Consider the following 14,424-nt stretch of genomic DNA (forward strand, 5'->3'; position numbering starts at 1 on the left):
CAAATTTTCACTCATCACCACTGATTCTGCATAATGTCTTGCTGTAGCTGACAGCAGTGATCTCCTTCAATTTACATACTTTTCCTCATTTAAAATATCAGAGAAAATCTGGTCTTATCACTGTCATGTATTAATGATCACAAATAGGCTAAAGTGTTTATTGTATAATTACATTTTTTCTTTAAATAATTATCTGAAATGATGCTGAAGCTACCTGTGACATTGTTCATATTACGTAAGTTGGTCAGTCACCAGCCAAAGTGAAATGTTTACATGCTTAACAACACTATAAAATCCTATACTCATAAAGCAGTACTAGAAATGAGTGAGGAAGTGCAATTATTAAGACCTTATAGTCATAATGACAAGAATTATAGCAAATTTATAGTCATGCTGGTTTAAGTTGCTGTTGCTTAACATAAATGGTTCATTCATAAGGTTGTAACAAATTCCTCACTTCTCTATTCAGCTAATTTCAGCTAATCAAATGCTGACTCTCCAGTGATAGGGACATTACATTCTATGATTTCTTCAGTACAAACTTAACATGTGCCTATAACAATTTATGTGATGTCAGTGTTAGAACGAGGCTATATGAGAATGGTCTATGGCAGCTGATGTGTCAGTAACTTTCTGCTTTCTACAATCTCACAGATACCAAGAAACTGTTGATAATAAACACATACAGAACAAAAAACACTAAATTGACTACACTAATTTCTGAAAAACAAGACATACAACTTAATTTCAAGAGGCAGTGAATTCGTTTTTAAGACTAAGACTCCCTTTCCTGCAATATATCCTAAACTTCTACTTACCAACAGAAATTATACTACAGTGGTACTCACCACCTCCATCTATTGCAGTTTTCTAAGTTTCTCTATTAAGCTACCTCACACATCTTCTCTTTTCAGTCCCTCTCCAGGCCCATCCAAACCAATTATTCTTTTTTGGTTCCCACTCCTCTATCTCTTTGTACTACCCTCACTGTCAGTTAACATTATTTTTCTCATTAAAATTTTTTCTCCCTCATTACCCATTTTCCAGCTATGTCCTCAGTTTGACTGCCCAGTATATATAACATTGCTTTGCATAATTCAATCCCACCTACCTTTTCCAGTCTACAGGTGATCACTCTTGACTCAAGGGTGTTCTTCCCAAACAGTTTAATTGTTGTCCTTCGCATTGGGCTTCTTCAGTTTTATGTACAACCTGTGTTCATTTTTTCATTTCTCTCAGATAACTGAAATTTCAGTTTCAATATAGGATATGAGTCCTTTTCAGTGGCTATTTACACTTAACTGCTCCCCTACTAATTGCTAGAAAGTGCCACTTATTCCATACCACATGTCATTTTCTAGAGATGAACCTAAATTTGGAAGCATTGTCAGATCTTTTACACACAGAACCTCCAGTTTCCACCTTCTGCCCTCTACATCCATTTATGGTTTATTGCCATCAACCATTTGGTGTTCTGTGTAGTATCTGTTACCATAAATATCTTTGTTCCTGCTATGCTACTCTACCGACTGGTGCCTTGTTTCATTCACAAAATAAGTATGCATACAGGGAAGAGGAAAGAACAATACTTTTGCAACAACACAGAAGAAGTACACAGCACATGTAATGTTAGCCAGCTGTTAATAGTTAATAGAATCAGAATGGACAGGGAGGAAAGGATGCTGTGAAATTCCATCTATAAAATGTCATGGAAGCTACATGACATTTAAGTACCGTATTCCATGACAGTAGAAGATGATGACGACAATGATTAATGTTGAACAATTACCATAAGGAATACATGTCACTACTGAGCAGAAAGTTGTTATTCGTTGTCTACTGCAACAACATATAAGAAATCATATCCTGAGGTGGCTGCTATGTTTTGAGTTTATTATTCTTACTTAGATCTAATTAGCAGAGACTGCATCAGCTATTAAAAACTAAAAGAAAATAGTTTTGAATTTTGACAAGCATATTTTGTTAAGGTACCTAGAGGAAAAATACATTCATTATTCTAGTATTGTATTACTTCACCTGATACTGTGAATTCTGATCACTGAAGTGAATCGAGGAGATAGTGGGTGTCGACCAGCATCTATTCCTCCGACAAGACTTGCTACAACATGAACTTGTTCAAGTCCAACCCACTCCAAATTGTCATCGTAGAAGCCCTTATACGTCAAGATCTGAATAGAAAATGGTAGTATTTAGCAGCAGCTGAATATACACAAAAACTTCACTATTTGCCTTGAAAAAAAATCAATGTAGCAATAAAAGTCACACAAAAAGCACAGTGTCAACAAACAAATTCAGTTTATCATGTCAGATTAGTCAAGCTTTTGATCTAAAATATCTATACTTAGAAGAATATAATTTCTTTCACTGGTATTAACATACAAATAGCTACATACACGTTAAAAGAATGGAAGTATGCTCACAATGAGCATTGTTAGCCACAACATCCTAACCAAATCAAATCAAACAAAACTTAAGTAATTGAATCATACAAACACACATAATCAAATGTGATTGGATAGACAAAAATCTACTCACTAAGCAGTGGCAGGAGAACATGTATATAAAGGTATTTAAAATATAATCAGGTCTTTTGCAGGAGTTTTTATTATTATATACCTTGCACTGTAATACTTATATTTCAGTTCCATAGATTCCCAATCTCTTGTCTTATGGAAAAAAATATATACTTCTCATGGAGATTAAGTAATTGACTGATTATGTTCTGCAATCATACAAATGAAAATCACATTAGTAGGCATTAATCTGGTGAGACATAAATTCCAAGCATGAGATGCATGGATAGCTTCATTTTTGTATATATTGCTTGATCCACCAGTAAGTATTAAAAAAATCATGATTGGTAAGAATCAATCAGGTTTTGTAACTGATCTAGACATACATCAGCTCTGACAAATCCTATAGCTTTCATGTTACTTTCTACATGTAATTCCTAGACCATGACTATTTGCCAGTATAATTATGTTTCTCTGTTCAGTGTCCAGTGAAGGCATGATGTTTTTCACTGCCAAGTTTTCAGCTGAGAAGTGTTTTTCGTTTAACACTGAAGTAGGATTTTTTGTATGAGAGACATTGTTTGACATAGTGTTTCCAGTTGTATAATTTTTGTAACAGTATTGCATTCTTGACAATGATCACAACTCACTTTCAAAGGAATACCGATTTCTAGTTCTGAATATCTAAAGAAGAACTGCACACTTGATTTTTAGAGTGTCAATTTATTTTTGCATTGCACTGATTATTTTGTCCTTGTTTTTAATGACATTTAAGAATTTTCTTTCGCAGCTTTTAGTTATACACACTTCAAAAGTCCATGAAAAGTTATCTGTATTAAGCTTTAAGTTTATTTTACAGCAATTTCTATGAAACCAGTAACTTGCCACTTTCAAGTGGATTCCTGTTCTGACTTTCTTGATACAATTCTACACTGATCAACACTTTTCACTTCACTTTTAGTAGCCATATTAAAAACTTCTTTTACAACTGGCACCATCTTGTGTACTCATTGCCAATGCAGCTGACAACAGTTTTATGCCAGAGTGGTAGATGTGTGCATTCCTCTAGTGTGGTGAGCACAGTTCTGGTGTAGCAATGCAACTTGTGCCAGAATTACCTTCCTTCTTCTGCCCAACAAGAAAAACCACCAACATCACTTGGACAGCACAACAATTGCAGACCACCTCAAACAATAAACAACATTGCTGTTAGTACACCAATGGACACAGCAGCAACAGGTGATTCCTGAGACATTGAAGGCTCTTAGTGAACCACTCGTTGAGCAACAGAATGGGATGAATTGTAAATTTAACTGTATTACGCTCAAATCTGCGAAAAAGCTGGACACTGTAAACATCCACCTGGACCACGGACAAAGAGCTAAAAAGGAGGACACGTCCAGATTAATCCGGACGTCTGGTCACCCTATCTGTAGCCATAAGCTGTTGATGGAGAGGGAGGACATAGCTGCATGGTGATGTCGATTTTCAAGGAGGATCTGTGGCGCAAGTTGTATGGTAAATGGAAAGTGGGTCAGTTGTCAAGCAGGGCTAGACAGGGGACAGAACTAAAAGAACATTGGGAATGCCTTCGGGCACAGGGGAAAGACTTATTCTTCTTCAAGCAGGTACTTCGCAAGGTTTTCTCTCAAGCATTCTCATACTTCTTAAAACAAAGAATGCAGGAAATTATCAGGAGAAATGAACTGGGAAAACTGTCAAAAATTGTTCTAAATAATGCTCTTTACCATTTACTTGTTGTTGACAAGGCACTTACGATGGCAAAATGAAAGGAGGAGATGACTGATGGGCTTCAGCATCATAACATTGAGTAAGTGACAATCTTTAAAAAAATGGAGCTTATGAAACTAATCTCTCTCCCTAAAAAATGTTTCCACTTACATGAAATTGATGAACTCACAAACACATGTATGAATACTATTGTAAGGCTACCTTACCACTGCCATTTCATCCCAATAGAGTTAATAAAGGTCCAATAAAAGATATGCTGCCAGGAATAATAATAATAAATTTGCGCTCTCCAGAGCTGAAGCATTCACAAAAGATGCTGATAAGAAGGAAACAGTCAAACATGTGCAGAGCACTGTGAAAAGACCATGGCACAATCAAGCTATTTTGGAAATTTGAGTGTATGAGATGATTATTCCATTAAAGAACAACAGTGATAATTCAAGCTTCTGTCATAGTGACGACTGTGATGTCAATAGAATTTTTCATTATCACCATAGAAATGGAGCACAGGTGGATTCCACAGCATGTTTGCAGTGCACAGTTTTAATTGTAAGTAGCTACATAACAAAATTATATTGACATAACTTTCAAAATTTTAATAAGAAAACTTTACAGGCAACTTATTCCACATGAAGTTCATCTCAGGAATTCAGTCTGCATAACAAAATAAATACTACTGTTCATAATATTATTGCTGCAATACTGAGGCCCAGTTTTTTATATCACTTTTGTTCTTTCTCCCAGTACCGGTTGGCCTATTTACAATAGGCTTTTTCACCAAGATAAACATACATAATTTTATTTATTTTAGCATTAGAAATAAGCAACTGGATCAGATTACATAAAAATGTGTTGTAGTCTTCTGATTTAATTTATATTATGTGTTCACTTAGCTGCAATAACACACAAGTTCCCCGCATGAAAATTTAGTATGTCATCAGAATGCGTATTTTTGTAAATTGTGTGCTATCATCTAAACAAATTGCTGCCATAGACAAATCAAAAATATAAATACGGTGCAACTCTGCACAACAAGTTGATGATCATTCCACATTTGTACACTGAATAGTCCAAGTGTCCGAGTGAGCTGAATGAAGAGGAATATTACATGCATGCTCCATGCGGGCCATGATAACACTGTGCCTCCAGATGCTCCTGCTGAACTGTCAATCCTAAAGTAATTTTGAACAGACTGTAATATCTTCCCAGGGCTGTTAGACACATTGTAACATAGTGAGAGATGTACAACATAGAGACTCAATGGTGAATGTAACACCTCACGCATAAATAAAAGTGGTAATAGTTTTGTGAAGCATAAAAGCAGAGCAAATTATTTACCATTTAATCCTAGTCAAGGCAGTAAATCCTTTTCTTCCCTTTGTCTTTTGCAGTAGACTTCAGAGCTATTTTCATCTCTAGGCCATTCACTTTTGTCATCTCAACAATCAATGATCAGGTGCCACAAGCTTGAATTTTTTTTGAGTCTACTACGTGTGCACACACACACACACACACACACACACACACACACACACACACACACACACACACAGATATTCAAATACACACCCTAATGGTCAATGTAATACTGTCTGTTTATTAGCAGAAACCATTGTTTGGGGAGAAGAAAGAGTTGTGACAACTGGGAGGGTGAGTGGTATGCAGGGCAAGGAGAAGGAAGGACATTATAGAGAGGCACGAGGATAAACAGATGGTTATTAGTGGCAGGGGTAACATGAGTATCCATTATGGTAATCAAACTGAAAACATAGAACATTACACACATGAAGAGGAAAGGACAGAGAGCAACAGGTAGCAATAGAAAATGGGGAAGTAAAATGTTGGCACAGAAGAGAATTGGTGAGGAAAATAGCAGACTTGGAAAGGATTTGGGCAAATAGTGGTAAGGGAACAGCTGAGGAAGGGAGCAAGTGTAGGTTATTGCCAGGGGGATTATGAGAACAGATTATGGGCTGGAGGAATGTTGAAGAATGATGAAGCATATATTGATGAAGAAAGCGTAGTACAGCTCATCAATCCCCAAATACCCTACACAAAAAACTTAGAGTCAATAGTAAAAGTAACCAAATCTTATACCAGCTGTGTTATAAATACTGTGAAGTGTTCTGTGTGGGTATGACAACTAATCATATGACTAGCCCATTGAAAAACCATTGTAACATTGGATCTAGTTGAAAATTTTATCACTTGGCTGTTGAATATGCATCACTCCACAACACAACACCAATTGCTGCTTCGATACTCAAACCATTTTGATTTCACCATCTACACTCCTCTCCCGACAGTGACAGTACTATGCAAGTTGGAACTGTTGCTCCAGTATATTCTCTGTTCAGACAATGCCTCTGGTTTAAAACTCTGCTAGACTCCATTTCCAACTACTTCCTTCTTTATTACACAGAATGCACGGGCTGAGAGATGTGAATAATATCTAAACATCAGTTTAATAAGTCATAGTTAAAGAACACTAACAAAAATTATCTGCAGAAGAATGATATGACTGGTAGAAGACACCCTGAAGGAAAATCACTTCGAGATCTGTAGAAATGCAGGAATACGTGAGGGAATACTCACCATATGGCTTCTCTTAGAAGATAGGTTGAAGAAAGACAATGTTGACTGATATACTCTTCCAGAAAATCTGAACTTACCTGGGATAACATACAGAGAGTAAAAGGTTACTTACAAGTTATATAGTAAGCAGAATGCAGTTATAAAGAATTCATGGTTGATGACAAGGAGGCAGTAGTGGAGAAGGGAGCAACACAGGGCTGTCGTGTATCTCTCATTTTATTCAATCTGTACATAGAGCAAACAGTGAAGGAAACTTGTCTATGAATTAGTAAATCTGTCAGAGACAGCAAAGGACTTGGAAGATTAGTTAAATGGAATGAATAGTGTCTTGAAAAGAGATTATAAGGTGAACACAAATAAAAATAAAACAAGGCTAATAGAAGTGGATCACAATATGGTTTAAGGAAAAACTTTTCAACTGTTAAAAACTCTGGAGACAAATACATACATTGAGTGTTTGAGGACAAAGGATCTGCTTAAGACAATTTTGGTGATGTAAACAAATACTAAAATGTAAACTTTCACGGCCGGAAATATCATGTCCATTATAATTATCCGGGCTGTTATGCCGTGGTCGGTTGATGAATTCTGTGTCGATTCCCAACGTTTCGTCTCCGACTGCGGGAGACATCTTCAAGGTGGTCCGTAGCTCAATGGAAGGTCCAACACACCCACTGGCTCGCTACTGACAGTCAGTAGCGAGCCAGTGGGAGTGTTGGACCTTCCATTGAGCTACGGACCCCCTTAAAGATGTCTCCCGCAGTTGGAGACGAAATGTTGGGAATCGACACAGAATTCATCAACCGACCACGGCATAACAGCCCAGACAATTATAATGGACATGATGTAAACAAAGCCTTTTACTATGTAAGACACACACTGCTTCTTTAAAAAAGAACTAACAGCCTTAAAATATTAAAATCACACCTACAGAACTGTAACATGTTCTCTGTGTTGGCAAAGAAATGTCCAATATAGAACAAGTTAAGGAAGGTGTTCCACAGGGAACTGTGCTGGATTCCTTCTTCGTCCTCTTACTGATTAATGACCTACCATCATTTATTAAGTCCAGCACAGCATAGTATGCAGATGATACTTTTCTTCATAGTAGTAATCATTTCAGTAACCTTAAAAATTGTTTTGCAAACACAAATGCTCCACTATCCTACTGCTATGAAGCAAATGGATTCTTGCTCGAAGAAAACAAAATGAAGTATGTAGTATTTAGTCTAAAGACAAGCTTCCATCAGATGATTCAAGTTATGTTAAGTTACAAATCATCTTGTGGTCAACATGTGCAATACAGTAGTTGTAAGTTATCTAGAGTAATTTACTTATTAAGGTATCTTATGGTTTGTGTAGCTGAAAATATGTTAGAACAGTCTATTTTTCATTTTTTCAAAATGTAATGTCATATTATATTTTTTTATGTGAAAATACTACTTCTGTGCATGACACCTTGATACAGCAGAAGACAGTTATTAGGATAATTACTGGTTCTTCATATGAAGCATACTGTAAACCTTCATTTTAGAACAAAAATATCATGACTGTAATAAACTTACAAATATGCTAAGTTTTAACTTAGACAAAGAAGACATAACTAGAAGCAAAGTGCACAGAAAATGTACATTGTTACAACATAAGAGGCAACAGATCCATTTGCATGCCATACAACAGACTGTCAATATCACTTAACAACTATGAAATCATGAGGCATAAATTACGTAATAATCTTCCACAAACAGTACAAGATATACCAGAACAAGTATTCAAACAAACACTGCATGACTGATAACTGGACACTCACTCTATAATACAAAGGAATTCATCAACTGTATATTACAGTAAAAAGAAAAATATATTATCATTAAACATAAATTTAAGTGTTAATAAATCTTTTCTAAAAGTATTTATCTGGAGTGTAGTGTCATGTGGAAGCAAAGCACACATGATAAACTATACAGAAAATAGCAGATTTTCAAATGCGGTGCTACAGACGAATACTAAATATCAGAAGAGTAGATCATTTAGGTAAAGGAATGAATTGAAGTCAAAAGAGCTTTATGGCACAGATTACTGGAAAGCAGGGGCAAGTACATACAGCACATCCAGATACTTCAAGGAATAGTTAATTCAATAATGGAATGAATTGTTGAGGTAAAAATTCTATAGTGAGACCATAGCTTCAATACAGTAAGCATATTCAAATACACGTAGGTTATAGTGTTTATGCAGGGAAGAAGAGAGCAGGTCAGGGCTGACTAACATGAAGAACTGCAGCAAACCAGTCCTTGCATTCAAAACTACAGAACAACAACAATATTCCCCATGTTTCTGTTATGACAAACATACAACATAACACCACTTGAGGCAAGATTCAGCATAATGGGTTAATTCCATTTCATTTCTCAGGTTCAGTAAATAATGCAATGGAATATCTGAGACCAGTGCACACAAGCAATCTCAGTAAAATGGAATTGACACTTACGTCACCCAAAGAAATAGAATCCATCATAAAGTTCCTGAAATCAAAGCATTCCAGTGGTTATGATAACATATCAACAAAGTTAATAAACAAGTGTTCATGTAAGCTTAGTCATATCTTAAGTTATTTGTGTAATCAATCACTTGTCACAGGAACATTCCCAGACTGGTTTAATTATGCTGAAGTTATACCTCTCCACAAGAAAGGGGACAAAGAAATGCCATCAAATCACCGTCTGGTCTCACTTTTGCCAGCTTTTTCAAAAATCTTTGAAAAGGTACTGTTGAAGTATCTACTTAAGCACCTTAGTGATAATAAGATATTGTCAAAGTCACTGTTTGGGTGTCTTAAGGGTTCTGATATTGAGAAAGCTATTTACACTTACAGCGAAAATGTCCTTAATTCATTGGACAACAAATTAGAGGCAACTGGCATATTCTGTGACCTGTCAAAGGCGTTTGACTGTGTGAATCACAGCATTCTTTTAATTAAATTAAAATATTATGGTGTCATGGGTAGTGGTGCAAAGTGGTTTCAGTCATATCTTACTAATAGAAAACAAAGGGTGTCATTACGTAACACTTCAGCAGTAGGCAATCAGACATCATCTGACTGGGAAGAAATTACCTGTGGTGTTCCCCAAGGTTCCATAATAGGTCCACTACTGTTTCTTGTGTATATTAATGACCTGTCATCTGTTACATTACCAGATGCCAAGTTTGTCTTATTTGCAGATGATACAGACATTGCAATAAATAGTAAATCAAATATAAATTTAGAAATGGCAGCTAATCAAATTTTTACTGACATTAATAAGTGATTCATAGCCAAATCACTGTCATTAAACTTTGAAAAGACCCACTATATGCAGTTCAGAACTTCCAAGAGATTTCCTTCTGATGTGTGTATACAATATGATGTCATGGAAACAGGAGAAGTTGAGAGTGTAAAATTCTTGGGATTAGAACTTGATAATGAATTCAGTTGGGAGCAACATACTACCAAACTGCTAAAGCGCCTAAACAAGTCTGTGTTTGCAATGTGAAAGATTGCAGACATAGGAGATATAAATATAAAAAAACTGGCATATTTTGCTTATTATCAATCCATTATTTCATATGGTATCATATTTTGGGGTAATTCCACAAACAGAGAAAAAATTTTTAGAGTACAGAAGTGTATAATAAGAGTAATGAGTAGTGTAAATCCAAGAACATCATGTCGAAACCTATTCAAAGAATTGGGCATATTAACCATAGCTTCTCAGTATATTTATTCCTTAAGGGGCTCCGGAACGCCCTATACTTGCAATGTTAAAATAACGCTTATAAATTACATCTTTCCTCACAAAGTATTTGAGGTAGGAAGTTGAACTTTTTACAGAGTATTTATTGGAATATGGGCTACAACTTAACACAGGGATTTTACAAAATTTTAGTTCAGTTATTAAAGATGATTTTTTTTCAATTGCAATGAAAATTCACAACATTTTTTTGCAATTTTTTATTTATATATTCAAAAATATACAGTTTTTTGGAAAAAGGCTGTGTTAAATTATGCAGAAGGAACTGTGTAACATTTACTGAAAGTTTGAAACAAATATGTTTGGAAGATCCTTAGAAAACATGTAATTAGTATGAGAAAATAAAAGTTTTGGGAATCGAGCGACAAAGATTGGATAAACTTTTTAGTGCATTCCAGGTCCATAGGATGGATTATCTTCATCCTCTGCAAACTCCTCCTCCAGCTTCCTCTTGTTCCTCCTCCTGTTTACTCTTGCTTGTATTTCTAGACTCTTTACAGCCCTGTCTGCAGCCCGAAGGCGTTCCTTGTCTAAAGCAAGCATCGCTCGTTGTTGTGTTCGTAGATTTTGCTACCATTTTCTTCAGTTGCAGTTACTGCAACACTGTTCCAAAAGGTGGTCATGTATGAACACTTATCACATTTCAGTTGTATTTCACTATCAAGTCCTACGTGCTTTATTATGGAGAGTTCCAGACCAACTTCACTACAATGAATACATCTTACACAGTTTGAAAAAATTCCTTTGAGAACCGACATATCAAATATTTTATTCACATCCAATTCACCCATAAAACATTCATAGTTTTCACTCATTGAACCAAGCTTCTTCTGTGAAGTATTTTCTTTCCCACTTTGACTGCTATGGGCAGGTGTACTTGAGAGGTTAGGTTCACTCACTTGGTTATCGTCTTTATTGTTTACAGTAATAACACATACCTTTAGCTTTCCAACATTTCTCCTTTTCTTAAAAGCCTTCAGAGGATTTCTAATAACTTTACTTTTACTCATTATTATACTTCAACAAAACAGAGACTCAAGAAACAGAATTAATTACGAATATTTTCGAGATAACGGCAGAGTAAATAAACATGAAACAATCGACAATCACACCAGCGATATCTATTGAACCATCACAGGTCAGCCACAACACATACTTTATCTCTTATCACTAAAATGTACCTGATGAACACGGACGTTAATAATAACACCATTTGACAGCAGTTTAACAGCGCCACAGTGGGTCACGCCCATGTAGAACACATTTCAAAAAAAATTTAAAAATAGTTGTAGTCTTCGGAATTGAATAAATTATATATCTATTAAAAGGTAATAGTCTGCCGATTCAGAAAACGCAAAAAAGTAAAAATTGAACTTTTCATGACTTTGAGCCTTTCCGGAGCCCCTTAATGAAGTTTGTTGTAAATAATACATCTCTTTTTCCAACTAACTGCATAGTACACAGTATCAATACTAGGAATAAGAACAACATACATAAAGATTTAAAATCACCTACTCTTGCCCAGAAAGGAGTCCAGTATTCAGCAACGCATATTTTCAATAAGTTATCAGCAACCATTAAGAGTTTAATTTCAGACAAGGCACAATTTAAAAATAATTTAAAAGAATTTTTGGTGGCCATCTCCTTCTATTCCATCCATGAGTTTCTCAACAAGTGCAGTAGACCATTTTAATGAAAATTTATTATACTTTAATTCTTGACAATACTTGGTTGTAATAGCCAAGAAACTAGCAAATGTCTGAATGATGGATTTAATGAAAGCAGATGTAAGTATTAAACCTGTAAATATTAGAAGTTTAAATTTAATTCATGTACATAATTTTACTGTTTATTGACTGAGGCTCATTAAAATTAATGAAACTCAAGTTTTTCTAATTACATTTTTGTAATGTGTTTATCTGACATGTTCCACAGCCAAGAGGATTCTCTCTTTTATGGGTCTATGGAATGAATAATTAATCTAATCTAATACAACAAATAGACTGTCCTACCCCCCCACCCCCCCCCCCCCCCCAAAAAAAAAAAAGGGATACAGCCTTATAGAGGTCTTCGATTCACTCAAGTTATACAGCCACAACAGTGCATATGGTGTGTATGAAATGATTACATTTACACAGCAAAGGTGCAAGTCGTTATGAGGTGGAAGGTATCGACCTATGCTGAAATATCCATATTAGTACATGGTGGGGCCTCCACGGACAGCAATGCAGGTGCTGACTTTGGCATCCAGTCAGTTGAACAGATCGTGAACACTGTCCTGGGATATGTTAGGCCATGCTCACTATACTTCTGTAAGAGTTGTTGGTCGATGGGTTGCACGAGTCACTTCTTGTCCCATCATATCCCACATGTGCTCTTTTGAAGACAAGTTTGGAAATTGTGCTGGCCAGGGAAGTTGCTGCTGTGTCTTGCAGTGCATGTTGGTTTTCAAGGGCAGTGTGTGTGCAAGCAGTATCCTTTTGGAACAACACATCACCTTCTTGTTGCAAGAACAGCAATAGCAAAGGTCTAACAACATTTTTCATATACTGAGCACTGGTTAGTGTCCTCTCCAGGAACACAAAAAATGATCAAGAGTTGTAGCTTAATGTACCACAGACCATATGGCCCGGAGTGAAACCAGTGTGTCTTGGACAAATGCACTCTACGAGTCAGCGCTCATCAATTCTACATTTTACATGCAAACAACCATCACTTGTGTGCAGGCAGAATCTTCTTTCATCACTGGAGACAATGACACACCATTCAATATTACAAGTGATCCTCTGACAGCACCAGTCGAGCTGTGCATGTCGATGCGGTGGCATGAGTGGAATATAGGCTAGAGGAGTGTGTGCCGTTAGTTCTAGTGCTAATAACTGGTTCGTAACAGTTTGTGATGTCATTTCTGGGCTCAAAATCCCTCTCATCTGTGCTGTGATAGCTGTATGATCTGACCATACTCTCCTTACAACACAATGATTCTGGCAGGCGTCTGTGCTGCACTGACGTCCAGAACCTCATCTATGGGTGTGAGGATGTCCACTTGACTACTGATACCAGCACCATTGCACAACTGAGTAGCACATCCAGCTTGTGTGGCAATTCTCCAAAGGACCATCCCACCACTCGGGAGACCATAATTTGACTCCTTTCAAACTCACTCAGTTCGCTGCAGAAAACTTGAGAATGTCTCCATGGCATGGTTGCCTGCTTGCTTCACTTGTTTGGACCACAGTGAACAGTTGTGAGCATTCCCTATTAAAGGGTAGACATAGATAGCACTCTGATAAGTAAGCCACTGCGTTACCTGTTGGCGGACGATGTTGAAACTAGTATCAATACACCTACTATCCCCCATGTGGCTCTGGTAGCTATGTCACTATGCTATCTGTTGGCAAATGATGTTGAAACCATTATAAGTACAGCTGCCCCAGGTGGCATATACCATCATCGGATCAAAATCAATGTTGTCTTCCCAGGTGCACTAATTTTTTTTTCCCAGCAGTGTGTAAGTCAATGACCACAGTAACACAGCTTAGGAATGTTTTATGGAGGAAAATTAATGTAATATAACGATAAAGAATTGTGTCAGGACATCTTCAGCTTGACCACTCAATAACTGACTGGATGTGGAGTGTACAAAATCAGCGTGGTATTTGATGGCGTGTCTGACATGGGCTGCCATGTCACCATTGCAAGCACAAACCTCACTGTGGGCTTCTCAGTCCCACATCGGTTGTGGAATGACA

The 14,424-nt window shown here is 36.6% G+C and overlaps 1 protein-coding gene across 1 annotated transcript in view; it reads right to left on the reverse strand.

Annotated features, from left to right (window-relative positions):
* Positions 1 to 1,943: 1,943 nt before the first annotated feature.
* Positions 1,944 to 14,424, reverse strand: part of LOC124742299 (cytoplasmic dynein 2 heavy chain 1-like) — a 37,227-nt gene continuing 24,746 nt past the window's right edge. Inside the window, exons 5-6 of the mRNA XM_047248801.1 lie at positions 2,038 to 2,189; positions 1,944 to 1,992 (exon numbers count right to left, since the gene is read on the reverse strand). Of these exons, the coding sequence (XP_047104757.1) occupies positions 1,944 to 1,992; positions 2,038 to 2,189 (201 nt within the window). The remainder of the gene's footprint in view (positions 1,993 to 2,037; positions 2,190 to 14,424) is intronic.

Source organism: Schistocerca piceifrons, unplaced genomic scaffold (genome assembly GCF_021461385.2).
Source record: "Schistocerca piceifrons isolate TAMUIC-IGC-003096 unplaced genomic scaffold, iqSchPice1.1 HiC_scaffold_2309, whole genome shotgun sequence".
Classification (NCBI taxonomy): Eukaryota; Metazoa; Arthropoda; class Insecta; order Orthoptera; family Acrididae; genus Schistocerca; species Schistocerca piceifrons.